The sequence below is a fragment of the Choloepus didactylus genome, chromosome 7, assembly GCF_015220235.1.
Source record: "Choloepus didactylus isolate mChoDid1 chromosome 7, mChoDid1.pri, whole genome shotgun sequence".
Taxonomy (NCBI): Eukaryota; Metazoa; Chordata; class Mammalia; order Pilosa; family Megalonychidae; genus Choloepus; species Choloepus didactylus.
In genome coordinates, this window is record NC_051313.1 from 64,833,301 (window position 1) to 64,848,815 (window position 15,515).

The window sequence follows — 15,515 nt, forward strand, 5'->3', positions numbered from 1 at the left end:
TTGATGGTATGTGTGGAGCCCACTTTTGTCTGTACCTTGTAGCGTAAGCATCTTGCTGGCAGTTTTATCTGGTGTTCATCTGTATCATTTGAAAGCTGGAGAAGCCACATGGTATGTATTCTCACATTAATGACATACGGAGTATTGGAAAATCTTCACCATTGCTGATTGCTGCACTTGAACAAGCAATCAGTGGGAAATCCTTAAAATCATCCTTATGTTATTTTCTCAGATTTTACCAACTAACTGTTGTAAAAAACTGGAATGCTGCATGCTTGAGGAAACATTTGGAGAGAAATAACTACAGTACTGAAGAAAAAATATTCATCTACTTACTGTAAAGATAAATCATGTAATCTCATTGACTACATAAAACCGAAATTTATTCTTTGTTCAGATCATATCCAACTGGCAGAGGCTTTGCTCCATGGCATCCTTCAGCAACCTGTAGGATGAGAGGCTCTGCCTTTAACACATGGATTCCAAGGTGTCAAAAGCCTGTATTTGTCTGGTTTCTTCCTTGTGGTGGTATTTGTTTATATATCTCAAATTCCTTGATTTCCAAGTTGACAGCCCTTTGTGCATGTGTTTAATTAAATTCTGGTATGTTGTGTATATTTTTTGGTAGCTTTTTTTTCTACTTTTCCACTAACACATAAATTTAGTTCATTTTGACTTAGCTGTTAACCAACCCCCAATGAGATATGTAAATTAAAAATTTGCATTATTACAAATAATGCTAGTGTGAACATCTTGTACACGTGTGAGTTTCTCTAGGGTGGACTCTTGGAAGAGGAACTGGTTAAGTATGTATACCAACATCATTGTTATTAGGTATCATGTACATCATAAAATGATTATTTACATTCCCTCAGCTGCAGATGAGTGTTCCCATTTTGAAACAAGAGGACTAGGCATTCAGAGTCCATCAAGCCTTTAGATTGAACTTTCAGTCTATAGGAAATACTGGGGATAGAGGAAGAAGCTACAGTTAGTAACTGACAGCTTTGAAAATTGAAATATTTTTGTCAACCTAATGGGTATTAAATGGTATCTCAGTTTTAATTTGCATTTCCCTTGTGACCAATGAAGTAAACATTTTTATGTTTATTGGTTCACGTTTCCCTCTTCGGTATATAGTGGTTTTTTCCTTTGCTGATGATTCGGTTGGATTTTTTCTGTCATTTTCTGTTGCTGTTGCTAATATAATCCTCATTTAGTTATACTTCATGCTGTTTGGTATTTTAAAAGAAACTATTCCATCCTGCTAAAGACATTTAAAAAGATTTTCTTCTAAAAGTTTGGCTTTTTCACATTAGAACTTTCATCTGCTTAGGATTTATTTTTTGTTATGGGGTAAAACAGGAATATACTCCCATAGAAATAGCCAATTGTGCCAGTATAATTTAATGAAGTATTTCCCCAGAGATTTGTTGTTGATTATCAAGTTCCCATATAGGTTTTCTGCATCATATTGAGTTCCACTGGTTTGTTCATCTATCCCTACACCTCACTGCTTGGTACCTTTATGAAAAGTCATGGTATCTGGTAGAGCATCTTCACCCCTTTTTAAAAATTTTCTTCATGCTTCCTTATGAATTTTAGGATCTGCAATCTCATATTTTTGGAAATATGTTGGGATTTTCATTGGAATTGCACAATATTTATTGTCTTAGGAACTGGTATCTTCATGAGTCTAACCACTTAATGTCTATTAGGTCTTTTTATATTTAATAAAATTCTATAATTTTTTCCCTAACCATCTTATAAATTTCTTCAGATATAACTAGTTTTTAATTGAAATTATAAATGGGATGCTTGTAAAAATTGTAATTTTGAATGGTAGTTGCTGGTAATTTGGAATACCGTTGGTTGTTTTTCTTGGGATTTCAGAAATCTTACTTAACTTTATGTTTGTGGATTCTCTCTTTCTATGTACAATCATATCATCTAAAAAATGGGCTAGATGGATTTCTTCTTTGAATCATGAATGTTTGGAAGTATTTATCTGACTGAGAGAGCAGGCCTGCAATTTAATGTAAGGGATCTCTTTTCAGCCCCTCAACTTGTATGGGCATAGAGCCACTTCTGTCTTTGCAGGGCTAGACACTTTCTGCTCTGGTGTACAGTTGTCTATTCCTGGTAACTTGGAATTACCCTTTCATTTTTAGCTGTGGCAACATCTGTTAGTTTGGCAACATTTGTTTTTTGAATATATTTCATCCAGCATTTTTATGTGTTTGGAGAGGGTAGGGAGGGCAGCTATCAGCCCATCATGTTAACAGAAGACTAGGATATTCTTTATTCTAAACCCATATAATACTCCATTTATATTCCAGAATTAATGAAGTTTAGTTTTATATAAATTTTGTCCCCAAAGGTTAAAAAAAAAGCACCTGTAATTACATCGTTAGTCCTAAGGTTTGCTAACCAAAGTTTTTATTGAACTTGGATTTTTTTTTTTCCCAACCACATTTGCATAGTAATTTTGGTATGTTAGTCGGTAGTCTTAAAGACAAGTCCCAGAATACTCTTGGTAGCAGAACATTAAATACTGACTGAACTTGAGATATTTTTTGTCTCATTATTTCTTGATAAGTGTTGGCCATAGAAGAGATCCAGATGTCATTATACCTGGGCCTTCCTCTACTTACTCATTTGGGTTTTATAGGGTTGGGATGTTACTTCTCAAGGACTTACTGTCACTAAGACTACATGATGGGTCATCCCAAAGTAGAACATTTATTGCCATTAAGCATAAAGCCAAACAATTTGGGACATTTTAAGTCGTAAGACTTAAGGTAATGGAGAGGATAGAGGCAATTTTAGAACCTTTGTAGTTACTAGGAGAAATAAACATTTAGGATATTCATGTCACTTATTTATTAAAGTGGACAATACTAGTGCAAGACTGGAGGAAAATGAATGAATCAATTGCAAATAATTTATATTCCAGGTAAAGGAATTTATTACATTTATATACTACATATGTTCAAGAACAAATTACTCATAATTGAGTAATGTCTTTTGGAAGGTGGGAGGGCTTTGAGTTACAACATAAGAAAGTTATTTTTTTGATTCCTAAGTACACCAAAAGAGTTTTGACATACACTTGTTTGGAGTTAGCACATGTGTGTTTTCTGGTTAAATATCACATGGAGATTACACATTTCACTCCAAAACAGATTCACTCAGATACTGGTATGTGAAATGACTGAGCTCTTTTTTTCTCTTAAACTAAGCATGATCCTTCTGGCTTCGCTCATTTGCCTTCTAGCAGCCTCCCCATGTTAGTCTTGCCACATGGTCAGTCTTCTGTTTGGTAGGTTTTATAAATCCTAGAAGTTCTAGTTCAGAGACAGCTCTAATAAACCGAGCACTGGGGGTAGTAGCTAAGGAAATTTATGTTTCATCTGTGACAAAGAGGTTAAAATCTCAGTGTTAAAAATAATAGTTGGTAAACTAAGATAGTCCAAATATATACTCCTAAATTATAATCCTTATTGGAAAACATTAAAATATGATCATTATCCACTGTCTATAAGATGTGAATGGAAATGTGCTCATGCATGCCTAACTCTAATTTTTTCACATAATATAATTGCTCCCTCACTCTCTGACTTCTAAAAGTACATAAATAGCCTTAGGGAAACAATTCAATATGATGGTTTCATTTTTGGGCAACAATTAAGTTATATTTTGAAATATGATCTTGATATAAATTTTAGACCACTATTTTAGATCTAAATGTTTGGCTGTTTTTCTGATTAAATTCAGAACAAATACTTAATATTTAGAAACCTGAGTTATGGGAAGTATGATTAACATTAGCAAGATCTCTAAACATATTCTATGTGTACTTTAATATTGTAGGACTGATTTTAAAAGGATACTGGATAATGTCATTTGTTTCTTCTGAGATTGTGGAACTTGCATCCATTTTTTCAGCAGCTGTCACAACTGTTGCAAAGGCCTTTTGAAAGACAAAAGAAAACAAATCTACAGTTGCCAAACACCTTTTCATGTATTTCCCTAGATGGCTCTGTAATTAAGCCAGGTTAGGCACTGCTGCTGTTGATGGCTGGCACATTTTTCATTACACCAAATTTCAGATTCTCAAAGCTACAGTGATGACCACTTTAAAACAGGTAGTCAAAGTGAAAAGACAAAGGAAGCCCTGTATCTTCCACTCTCCAACCTGTTTTTCTTGGAAGCAGCCTATTTTGTATATTTTTAAATAGTGACTAGACATCTGTCAAGTAGGGTCTGCAACAGAGTTCATGATCTTTGTAATGCTCTTGAGGAAGGAAAGAACAGCATTACTTTTAAGAACAAAAACAGTTGTCCCATGCCTTGCCAAGTATTTCAGGTACTTCCTGATTGCTAGGCTGACATGTAGTCATTCCAATATATTTTTTTCTTTTATGCAATAAGGGAAATGCTAGTTAATAATTCACTTTTTTTTGGGGGGGGATGACATAGAACAAACTTAAATTGTTTAACTTTTGCTTAATGTTAACTATTGGGTTAGATTATATACTTACTTTGACATGGCACGAATGCAGAATTTGCTTGGTTGAGGGGTGGGGGATCAGAGGGCAGGGAATGGGAGTGGGGGTTGTTGAGTAGTTGGTTGCTATTTCCTGAGAGACTTTTTAAGTATGAGATGATTTATGCTTTTCAAACAAGAGACAGGACATTAAAAAAAATAAAAGGTGAATCCCAAAGTACCAAAAGTATGAAAACATTCCAGGAAAGTTGTCATGGATGATTAGACAAATACACAGCTTGCTGTTTTCCCGACCTACCTCTGACCAGTCCACAAGGTTGATTAGCCTGCTACACTCTAGGTGCAGTTTATATGCAATGCAAATGTCTGGGGCAATATTTGGAATGCAGCCTTCTTCACTTTTCAAAGCTTCATTCTAAAAATAACAGTAAATAAGACAGCCACTTTTTAGAAATGATGAGGAACAAAACAGACATTAATGATCCCCTTAACATAAATTTAATAAAACAACAACTGAACTCTTGGTTTCTAAACGTCCTTTCTTTGGGGAGTTGCATTTACTCTAATAGCTAGCTAGTTCTTGTTTAGGATTGCTTCTTGGTTATAATCCCTGTAGCTGCTAGTCACTAGAAGAATATTCCCAGAATCAGAAGACAAACACTTTCAATTTTAATAACAAAGTATTAATTTCTGAGATCCTAATGCATTTCTGATTTTCATAAAAAGTTAAGGAATTCTTTGTGATTTTTTAATAAAATGCCACTTCTGACATTTGTTAATTACCTGAATTGTAGCAATTACTATACTGTATTAGTAAATAGCAGCATACCACCATCAGGGGTATAATAACCTCTCTCTCTCAAAAAAAGACTTCTGTCAACACTGCAAATCAGTAGTCTTTTTTTTCAACCGATTTGAAATCCATGATTCTTAAAGAGAAATACAATCTCACTCCCATCCTGAGAGTCTCAAATATCTCTCCAAAGACAGCTGAAATCATACCTAGTGGTTGAGAATCACTTCTGTGGCACACCACCAGCCAAGAAAATATTTTTTTATAAGACTTTTAATTTATGGTTTACACTTATATAATAAAAATAACTGAGTTTTTTGGTTCTTTAAACATGAAAGTATTAAAGCTCTCTATCACTACCACCACCATTAAAAACCACTGACATTATCTTCTTACTTCTTATTCACTTGAAATGCTCAGCATGTTAGTTCAGGAAACTAGCACAGACACTTCACATATTTCATGGTGCAGAGTCAACTCTTTTGTTTTCTGTTTCTTAATTTTGGTTTGGAGTCACTTCTTAAGTATCCTCTGTGCCAAAATTTCTAGGTGCTTAATTGAGTTGATAACTTGAACTCTTCCCAAATCATTTCATGTTTACATCATTGATATATTTAATGTGATCACTTTACCTGTGCATAAGAAAGCTAATTTTTAAAATTCTGAACTGTCTTGAACAGGAACAGTCTTGTTTTAAGAACAACTCTGGAGGTTGGTAAACTATCAGACTTCAGGCAAGTGGCTCTGTTGCAGTTGTTGCCTGGGAGCTTTAGCTGTGGTGGATTGTCAGCCACCTTCCACACACAGCACTGCGGATGCTCTGAGAATAGTTTTCTCTTCAGTTTAAAATCCCAAAGTATTTCTTTCTTTCTTCTATCAGAAACAACCACCCAGATCTTTAAATAATTTGTGTAGGCATATTGTTTGACCCATTATCTGTTTCTGTATGTAGGAAACATTTCCCCTTTATTTTCATAATTGTAGCATTATACTCGAGTCTTAGTGCCAATATTTTATCACATGAAGGGCAAACAGTTCACATGTGGTCAAAGACTGACAGCATTAGTCAGCTACTAATTGTGTCTTCACTGGGTTAGAAACCACCCTCTAAAGTGAAGAATTAAAAAAAATACATGAAAGAGGGCAACCCTGAACTGCAGAGTCTGTGCTCATTAAATTAGAAATGCAAGTTTACAGTATTTTGTGACAATAAAGCCTGGACTGAGCTAAACTGTCAGAAATGAGTCTGCTTCTTACTTTGAGATAATAGTAAGGATTGTTGAGTGCAGTATGGAGGGCAATTCGTGGAGCAGCATTTAAGTGCTCACGCAGAGTGTGGGCAGCACTGAAGTACACCACCTCATGCAGAGGCTGTGTCTCTGGAAGCAGAAGGTGTTCTCTGAAACAAAGTCAGATAACAGTTTTTAGATTATGAGAGGTTTATTTTCAATATAATATTTTCATCAATCCCCTGCAGAGGAGTGAGCCATCTATCTAAAAAGCAAAATCAACAACTAGACACTGAGAAACTCTAAAGGAGTTGGCCTGTTTGAAAAACCTGAGTGGAGAAAGGGAATCATCATAGTGCAAAAAGAGGTAGAGAGCCGGAATAGAAGGCCTGGTCCTGGATAATAAGGATAGTGGTCTCAGGCAGGCTGACTATCCCACAAGAGCGGGGCCATGGCCCAAGGACTACACATGGCACTTGTCCAAAGAACTTGAAGGGCTGTTCTAAGGAATCAGCCAAGGGCTCCACATAAAGAAAATAGTGACTGGTCTTACACCGAAAATACTGAAAGTTCTCTAAGGAAGCCTTAAGTATGAAACTGAAACAGAACAGATCAGGTGCATGTGGCTAAGTATATTTCAAGACCCAGACATTTCAGGAGCTAACAACTGCAACATTTGAAGACAGGTTTAGGGAGGCATCAGGAAGCAATGCTGGCAGATAAGCAATTCAAACATGGTAAGCCAGGAGTCCCTTCTGGTTGCCAAGTTGACTTTATCAGCATTGGGGGCACTGCTTACACTGGCAGCAGCTCACTGCTATTTAGTTACCTGATGATCCCAGCCAGTCAGGGCAGGTGCTTGGTACAAGGAAGCAGAGGATAACTGCAACTGTTCTTTCAATAGAGTGACATTCATTTTCTGTCTTTCTACCGATGTCTTTCTATTCATAAACTGCGAGTGTTTGGAGTTCCACCCAACCTAATTCCCCTACCCAGTGATACATATAGAAAACTTACAGCTCAACTGTCCTCACAGCCTTCCTAACGATTCCCCCCTTAGGACCTGCTGGCAGTTCGCAAGTTGCCTAGATTCAAAATTTTTGTATTTCAAGAATTATAAAAAGAATCTGACTGTTATAAGCTCAAATAGAATCATTTTAATAATGCTCAGCATTATTTCGATAGCTGCTCAGAAAGGTAAAAAGATCAAAGATCATATTAGGTCAAAGATCATGAAAGTAGAATGGCTGGTTTGGTTTTAGTGCCTACAATTTGGGATCTGTAGGAACACAGAAAGGAACCTGACATCTGGCCTATAAATGACTGTAAATCACATTGTAAAATTTATTTCTAGTAACTATAAGGGTCACAACTTGGTAAAAGGGAAGAGCTGAGTGTTTAGGGTTAGAAACTACAGGAACAGGAAAGCCCAGGAAGGCAAGGATAAGTCTATGAGTTCTAAAAGGCAAATTCTGACCAGTAGATCAGTTCAGTTTTGTAGCACATCACTTTATATGACACATTTCTCTCTTTAATCTTTCTTTTGTTAAACTCTGTTGATCATTTTAGACTTCTTTCATAATGACATTAGTAATTTCTCCCCAGTGACTGGGAATAATGATTCTGCTCTCAAATGGACCTGCAGGAGGGAACTTTTCACTTTCAAGAAGGGCAAGTAATTTATCACAAAACCACTGTTTGTCTTTAATAAGTGAGCTGTTATTTTTTCAGTACTTTATCCTATTAAGTGGCTAGCTGGCTGTTGGGTTGGCGCTGCCATTAAAAACCATAGTAAACAATGATAAATAATCTTTCTACTTTTCAAATAATAACATTTTTTTCTTTGCACATCTCTCATTTTTTTTTTTTTTTTTTTTCTGTAGCATATCCTGAATTCCTCAAAGGGATCTTAAGTGGTTAATTTTTACACAACTGCATATAGCCAGCTTTTGGGAAATCCATGAATCAGAATGATTTGGGTATCTGGAGAAGACATCATCTTAAATACAGGCCCAACTAGTGGATTTCTAAATTTACTATGAGTACATTTCTCAATATGAATTTATGCTGGCCATAGATGCACTGACAGTCTTTAGAAGAAGTCCTTTACTCAGGACAAAATAGGACAGCATAGCTGGTCTGTCCTATCTGTTTCCTGGGCTTGACCCAGACCCAGGATATACTCCAAGCTAAGAGAGAACAAGGATAAAGTATAATACTTTGTCATTAGAAGCAGGGAAAACATTCACTTTCTCTCCCTTCCCCCATCTCCCCAACCTCAGGCTTAATGAGCTGGATCATGTGATTAGACATCTTAGTAAGGATGGAAAAAGAATCAAAATTGCAATTCTCAGCTGGATAGAGGGACCTGAAAAAGCCTAAAGCCTCATCTAGGAAAAAATGTCCTGGATTGACTCTGGATGGGCTACTACACCAGGGTCACTTGGAAAAAGGACATAATTTTTAGCTCTTAAGATCAATATGACTCACCTCACTAGGCAGTCAATGAAGTTCACAACTTTTTCTCTGAGTACTTCAAACTTAGTTTGCTTCTTACTTGTTCTTCTTAACTCCTTCATTTCCAACAAGGACTATGGATAAAAAAGCATACCTTTTCTGGTGATTCTGAGACAGAAAATCCCTCTTCACTAGAGAGCAGCTCTGTTGCTCAGGGACAGCTGAAATCTTTTCCATATGACAGAAAGTGCAGAGAAAGAACCAACCCAAAATGGTTTTGTTTATTTTTCATTTTTAAGGTCTGGAAAGAACCTCTCCTCCTAGATGTTTTGCTTTAAATATATATGAACTGAATTTTCAGGAGAGGAGGAAAAGGACAGTTTACTTCAGTACTAAGTTATAGGCCACAGCACTCAAAATTCACAATCTACTACTTCATTTAAGCTAATGATTCACAAGAAGAGGAAGAAACTATCCTGCCTTTCTGCCATACTACCTGAAGAGAGTACATGTATTTTGTTTCATTTAGATTGCAATTTTACTCTACATTTATCATAATTTGGTATTATGGTACACAGACATTCCAAAGTTAGAACTATCTGAAAAAGGCTATATTGGAAATACTGTAGCTCAATTCCTGCTATACTGACTATGCATTAAAAAATCAGAACAAGTACCTAAAACTAATGAGTTAGGCTCTTTTAAATCTCTCAGTTTAATCAGATAAATAATCAGATTCCTTTTTCTGCAACCATGCTCACTCTTCTCTTTATTGCTAGTTAATTCTCTCTCTCTCTGAGCTTCAAGAACAATTTCCACCTATTTGGCTAGTAAATTCCAGACTGCATACATGTAGAGTGAGGATGACAGTGGGATAAACAGAATGTTCAATTTATAAGTGAGTTACAAAGTCTTCTCTGTTCCTAGTTTGGTTTATAAAAATAAAAACATCCAGGCATAGCTAATCAGCATAGCTAATCAGCACAAACTGAAAAACAGCATCCCAGGAAGTAGCTGAAAGGAAGACAGTGACCTAACCTTCTGTAGGTGATAGAGGTCTGTCTTCTGAAGCCCCTTTGGCTGTGACCCAGAAGCATCTTCTTCCTCTTTGGCTTCTGCTTTTGATACAAAACCAACAGACATCAATTAGGATAAATCCATTCAAGTCAAGAGAACAAACATTTCTACTAATACAAGGAAACTAATAGTTTCATCTATTTTTTTTTTTTTAACGTGGCAAGGGATCAAGTTTTCAGCAAATAGATTATTTCTTCTAGGAGATGAAGGTCAATAAATATTATATAGTTTATGCTGTAGTAAGGTCTTCAAAAAATCAACCACTGAATTTTAAAGGTGGTGACACATGAAAACAGAACAAAACAAACATACCTCCCAAACCAACAACAAAAAGTCTCAAATCTTTGTGCTGTTATAAATAGCTTTTAAAAATATCAAACACACAAATTATATTCCTTTGATCATACCAAGATTATAAACAACACAATTTATACCCTGGCAAACTTGGCCTTGATCTTTTTTTGATACCAACACTGAGTATGAAGAGGGTGGTATGTAAAAATTTAAAAATAACCCATTAAAACATAAACTACATCATGGTTCTTTGGTAAAGGAAACAGAAATCTGTATCTGGTAAATGGGTAGCTGTGTTTCTTCTAAAGAACATGAGGCTCTGATACCCTCCTCCTAGTTTTAAGGAACGTCACACTCACATGCCTTGTTTGGCCTAAATCTAAAACAGGAGGATACACTGGAGAATCTGCATTGTTCTCAAAGAATCAATATTTTTTTTAGCCATGGATAAATTCCTGGTTCAAGAAAGATAAAATTTAAGGTTAAAATATCTAATAAGCTCTTCTATCCTCTTTACTAACATGTAACAGAGCCTTAAAAACAAATAAATAAATGTGATATGACACTCTGCCCCATTTAACTCTCTCCTCCCCATACAACTATTTCTAATCCAGACTAATGTGTAATAAGTGTTAAGGAACTAGAGGTAGCATATAGAAAAATATTTCTACCTGTCTGATGTGGGGAATCTTAATTTTACTTTATTATTTTTTTAAATTTATTTTTATTGAGATATATTCACATACCACACAGTCATGCAAAGTGTACATTCAATTGTTCACAGTACCATTATATAGCCGTGCATTCATCACCAAAATTAATCTTTGAACATTTTCATTACCACACACACAAAAATAATAATAAAAATTAAAGTGAAAAAGAACAATTAAAGTAAAAAAGAACACTGGGTGCCTTTTTTTTTTTTTTGGTCCCCATTTTTCTACTCATTCATCCATACACTGGACAAAGGGGAGTGTGGTCTATATGGCTTTCCCAATCACACTGTCACCCCTCATAAGCTATATCTTTATACAATCGTCTTCAAGATTCATGGGTTCTGGGTTGTAGTTTGATAGTTCCAGGCTTTCACTGCCAGCCATTCCAATTCATTAGAACCTAAAAAGGGTTGTTTATATTGTGCGTAAGAGTGCCCACCAGAGTGACCTCTCAGCTCCCCTTGGAATCTCTCAGCCACTGAAACTCACTTAATGTCCTTTCACATCCTCCTTTTGGTCAAGAAGATGTTCTCCATCCCACGATGCTGGGTCTAGATTCCTCCCCGGGAGTCATATTCCATGTTGCTAGGGAGATTCACTCCCCCGGGGTGTCAGATCCTACGTAGGGAGGAGGGCAGTGATTTCGCCTGCCAAGTTGGCTTAGCTAGAGAGAGAGGGCCACATCTGAGCAACAAAGAGGCATTCGGGAGGAGGCTCTTAGCACAATCATAGGGAGGCCTAGCCTCTCTTTTGCAGCAACAGTCTTGCCAAGGGCATGTTCTGTGGTAGAGGGCTCAGCCCATCAAACCACCAGTCCCCCATGTCTGTGAGCACATCAGCAACCATCAAGGTGGGGAAGCCCAACACCCCTGAATTCTCTACCAGCTCCTCAAGGGGGTCTGCATTTTTTTTCATTTTTTTTTAATTAACTCTTTTTTTTAAATTAATTATATACATATATATATATATATATATATATATATATATATGTAAACATACAGTAAAAAAAACATTTCAAACAAACCATAACATAACAAGGCAGTAGGAAAAAGACAACAAACCTAAAATAAATACTCTGGTTTCTCTTCAGATTGTATAAATCTTTCACCTTTTACTTTATTATTAATAATGTATTACTTATGAAAATATAGAAATACAGATATTTCTACAAGACACTGGTTTTGCTTCAACTTGTAAAATTCTTTATTCTTTAGGCTGTAAATCATCTTAGTCTCTGACTTTCCCACATCTAAAAGCTGCATTCCTTTATTTAATGCTAGCACATCACAGAATTTGTTCACTAGCTTGTTACATGAACTCTAATGAAAGTTATTATATTATCTGCAGTTTCTTTTAACAAAATTCCCCATGAGTCCAATTTTGTAATAGACAGAAATTTACCTAATTTATCTTATATTCTTCTAATCTTTTTTCCTATTTATGTCCTTAAGGGTGGCTCCTCACTGGGCCACTGACCACAATTAGGGGGCATTTAAATTGTGAATCAGTGAGAAAAAAAAAACAATGAGATGGTGACTAAGAGAAGTGGGCTCTAGTCTAGATGCTACCATTAGCTGGCTGTAACATCTTGAACAAGTCACTTTCTCTTTCTGGGCTTTAATTTCTGTATGTAGCTGGACTCAATGATCTCAATACCAATTTCCAGACCTTGAAAATTTTTATGATCTAAAAGTCATTCAACTCATGTTGCTGTGGGCAAAGAGCAGTGCCTACACATAACCTGGAAGGGACCGTTCTCTTGGTCACTCTGGAGTACTAGCTCATTCTGCCTTCTGCCTGCTCATGCCCCTGCAGTCAGGCAAATGTTCTCTTTCATCATCCACTGACTGAACACTCATCAGGGGCCCAGCACTGCATGTATGGAAAGGGAGTGACTTCAGCAAAAGCAGTTTCCTGAACCCAAAGGATTTTCAAGACAAAGGAACATGTGCCAAACACAGAAAGGGTTAAAATGGGCATTCCAAGCAAGGTATTTTTTACCATGCCACATCCAGTCTATGTGCTCATATACAAGTTTGCCTCTTTCTTGAAACTCCCTTATAAAGTTCCATAAGTAAAGGAAAAGGAAATGGTGCATACCCATTCTTTTGTTCTACCAAAAAAACCAAAACCAAAACAATACTATACTTTGGTGCTAGAAATTGAGCAAGAGAAGAGCCCATGGAAAATTAATGTCCAATTTTAATCCATGGTGCCTCACTACACAAAGAAGTCTTGGAACATTAAAGAACATGGCTACCTACACATGATCAGGCATCCTGAGCTTTCAGCAAACATAAACGATTATGTGGAGGTTATGCAAAACACAGGAAGCTGTAGTCCTCCAATACGGAAGAGGGCCAGGCTGCTTCAATTCATTTAGGGCTAAAGAATTTGAGCCTTTGTAAATCCAATTAAAGCATGCCTCATGCATATTTTGGTAATCAGCATACCAATGAGCCTCATTCCCATGAAAACTGTTCACAGCTATTAATTTCTCTGACTTACAAATGATTTACACAGTGTTTTTGAAATCTATAAAGAATTTGGTGAAATGCTTAAGGGAAAATGTCTAAAAGGAGTCCTTAATTATGATGCCCTGTTACTCTCTCCAATCTTTTTGTTGTTCTTTTTAAAGATAAGTCCTCCAAACTGCCCATCTGGAGAAGTAATTTTGTTTTTTCTTTTTGCTGTTCTTCATTGTTTAAATCAAATGTGGAAGAGAAACATTTGGCTTGTTTGTGATCGTTAAGATGTGATGTTGCAAGGCTTGAGATCATGAACTACTTTATCTCTTCATCTCTCAGCAAATCAGAATGTAGGGTTTTTCCATGTCATTTTAGTTAAATGACTGTCATAACCAGTAAAACTGGCAGGATATACTCTCACCATCAAGACACTGAAACTGGGCCAGGAACTCCTCTATTCTCTTTGCTGTACTGCCAAGCTGCTTTCCAGAAGAGAACTTAAAAACCTTCAAACATTTCTGAAGTATGGTCATCAGCTCATCCTTTGCCAACATCCTAGAAAAGAATTAAGTGACAGGTGATGTAAATGAATTGGAAAATTAACATACTTAAAAAACATCATTTACATAGTGAATGTTTCTGCTCAGAAGATGGTATACTTTCTGCATTAGTAGCTACCAACCTTTTTTGGGAGAGATTTTCCTCAAAGTATGTGACACTGAGAAATATTCAAAAAGAGCTTTCATAATAAAACTCAACTTGGAAAATTAACAAAGATCTGGGTTCAAAGCCTAGTTTTGACACTTACTAAATCTATAATACAGAACAAGTTACTAAACATCTCTGATCCTCAGTTTCCCTGTTTATAAAATGAAAATAAGAATTCACATATTTCATAAGTTAGGTAAAGGCAAAAATTAAATGAGAAGACACATGTGAAGAACTGAGCATAGTCCTTATCACACAGGAGACATTTAACACTAGTTTCCCTTTCTTCTGATCTAAATGTAAATATAAGACAAGAAATTTCTGCCAAGCATATGGCATTTATGCCAAATGCAAGCTTGTTTGAAAGGAGACAAAAAATATAAGAATCACATTCATTCTTGAATTATTACCATTTTAACTATGCCTTATATCTTCTATAGGCTTTATAAACCATCAGTCAGTAAATCCACTGAACTTTAAACAAGGTACACAATTCTGCTTTAAACAAGGTACACTGGTTGAGTAACTCAGCAAGGCTAGAGAACAAATCTTTGTCACAAATGCAGATAGAACACAGATAATCTGGAATTAGGATCCTGTTCTTAAAGCCATTAGCTACAGGATCTCTCCACTAAGATCATATTCAGAAACAGAGTCAAATGGAATCAGGTTACTCTAGTAATTGTTATGTGGCATGAGAGAGGTGTACAAATTACTCTCAGCAAATGGATCTAAATCATTAAGATTACAATGATTTAAAGTACTAATATTAACCATGAAGAAACAATCGGACAAATCCAGAATGTGGGAGTATTCTGCAAGATAACTATCTCATGTTTGACATTTCTCATAATAAAAAATTTGGGAGAAATTTATCAAGTTAGGGTAAGGGGATATAAAGCTAAGCAGACTAACTACTAAGAAATTACACTGGTTATGTCAACTAAAATTAAAGCTCAAACAAACAAAAAGCCTCTACATTCAATGAATATAGAAACTGGTAGGGGTGGACAAAAAGTAAACATTTCCTCCGTTTTAAGAAAAAGTATAAAATCTCTCTTCCTCTTTCTATAACAATGAAATAATTATTCAAAGTGTATTCTTTATCTGTGAATGAAAGGCGACTAACAAGTTAAAGGAAAACAAGCCAAGACATTTAATTCTAGATTATGTCTGAGATTATTTAAAATTTCTGGCTTTCTATTGCCCAGACAGAGTTAAACTGTTAAGAAAGTTAACTCAAAGTCAGCAACACTTGAACAA

General features: G+C 35.9%; 1 protein-coding gene across 5 annotated transcripts in view; it reads right to left on the reverse strand.

Annotated features, from left to right (window-relative positions):
* Positions 1 to 2,944: 2,944 nt before the first annotated feature.
* The window catches only part of ORC3 (origin recognition complex subunit 3), a 74,248-nt gene continuing 61,677 nt past the window's right edge, over positions 2,945 to 15,515 (reverse strand). For 4 of the 5 annotated variants that reach the window (XM_037842853.1, XM_037842854.1, XM_037842852.1 and 1 more), the window contains 7 exons: positions 13,966 to 14,099; positions 10,028 to 10,107; positions 9,023 to 9,123; positions 6,561 to 6,702; positions 4,809 to 4,925; positions 3,894 to 3,973; positions 2,945 to 3,379 (listed from right to left, as the gene is read on the reverse strand). In XM_037842853.1, the coding sequence (XP_037698781.1) occupies positions 3,274 to 3,379; positions 3,894 to 3,973; positions 4,809 to 4,925; positions 6,561 to 6,702; positions 9,023 to 9,123; positions 10,028 to 10,107; positions 13,966 to 14,099 (760 nt within the window). In that variant the 3' untranslated portion in view covers positions 2,945 to 3,273. The remainder of the gene's footprint in view (positions 3,380 to 3,893; positions 3,974 to 4,808; positions 4,926 to 6,560; positions 6,703 to 9,022; positions 9,124 to 10,027; positions 10,108 to 13,965; positions 14,100 to 15,515) is intronic. The other variant, XM_037842851.1, reaches the window with a different exon arrangement.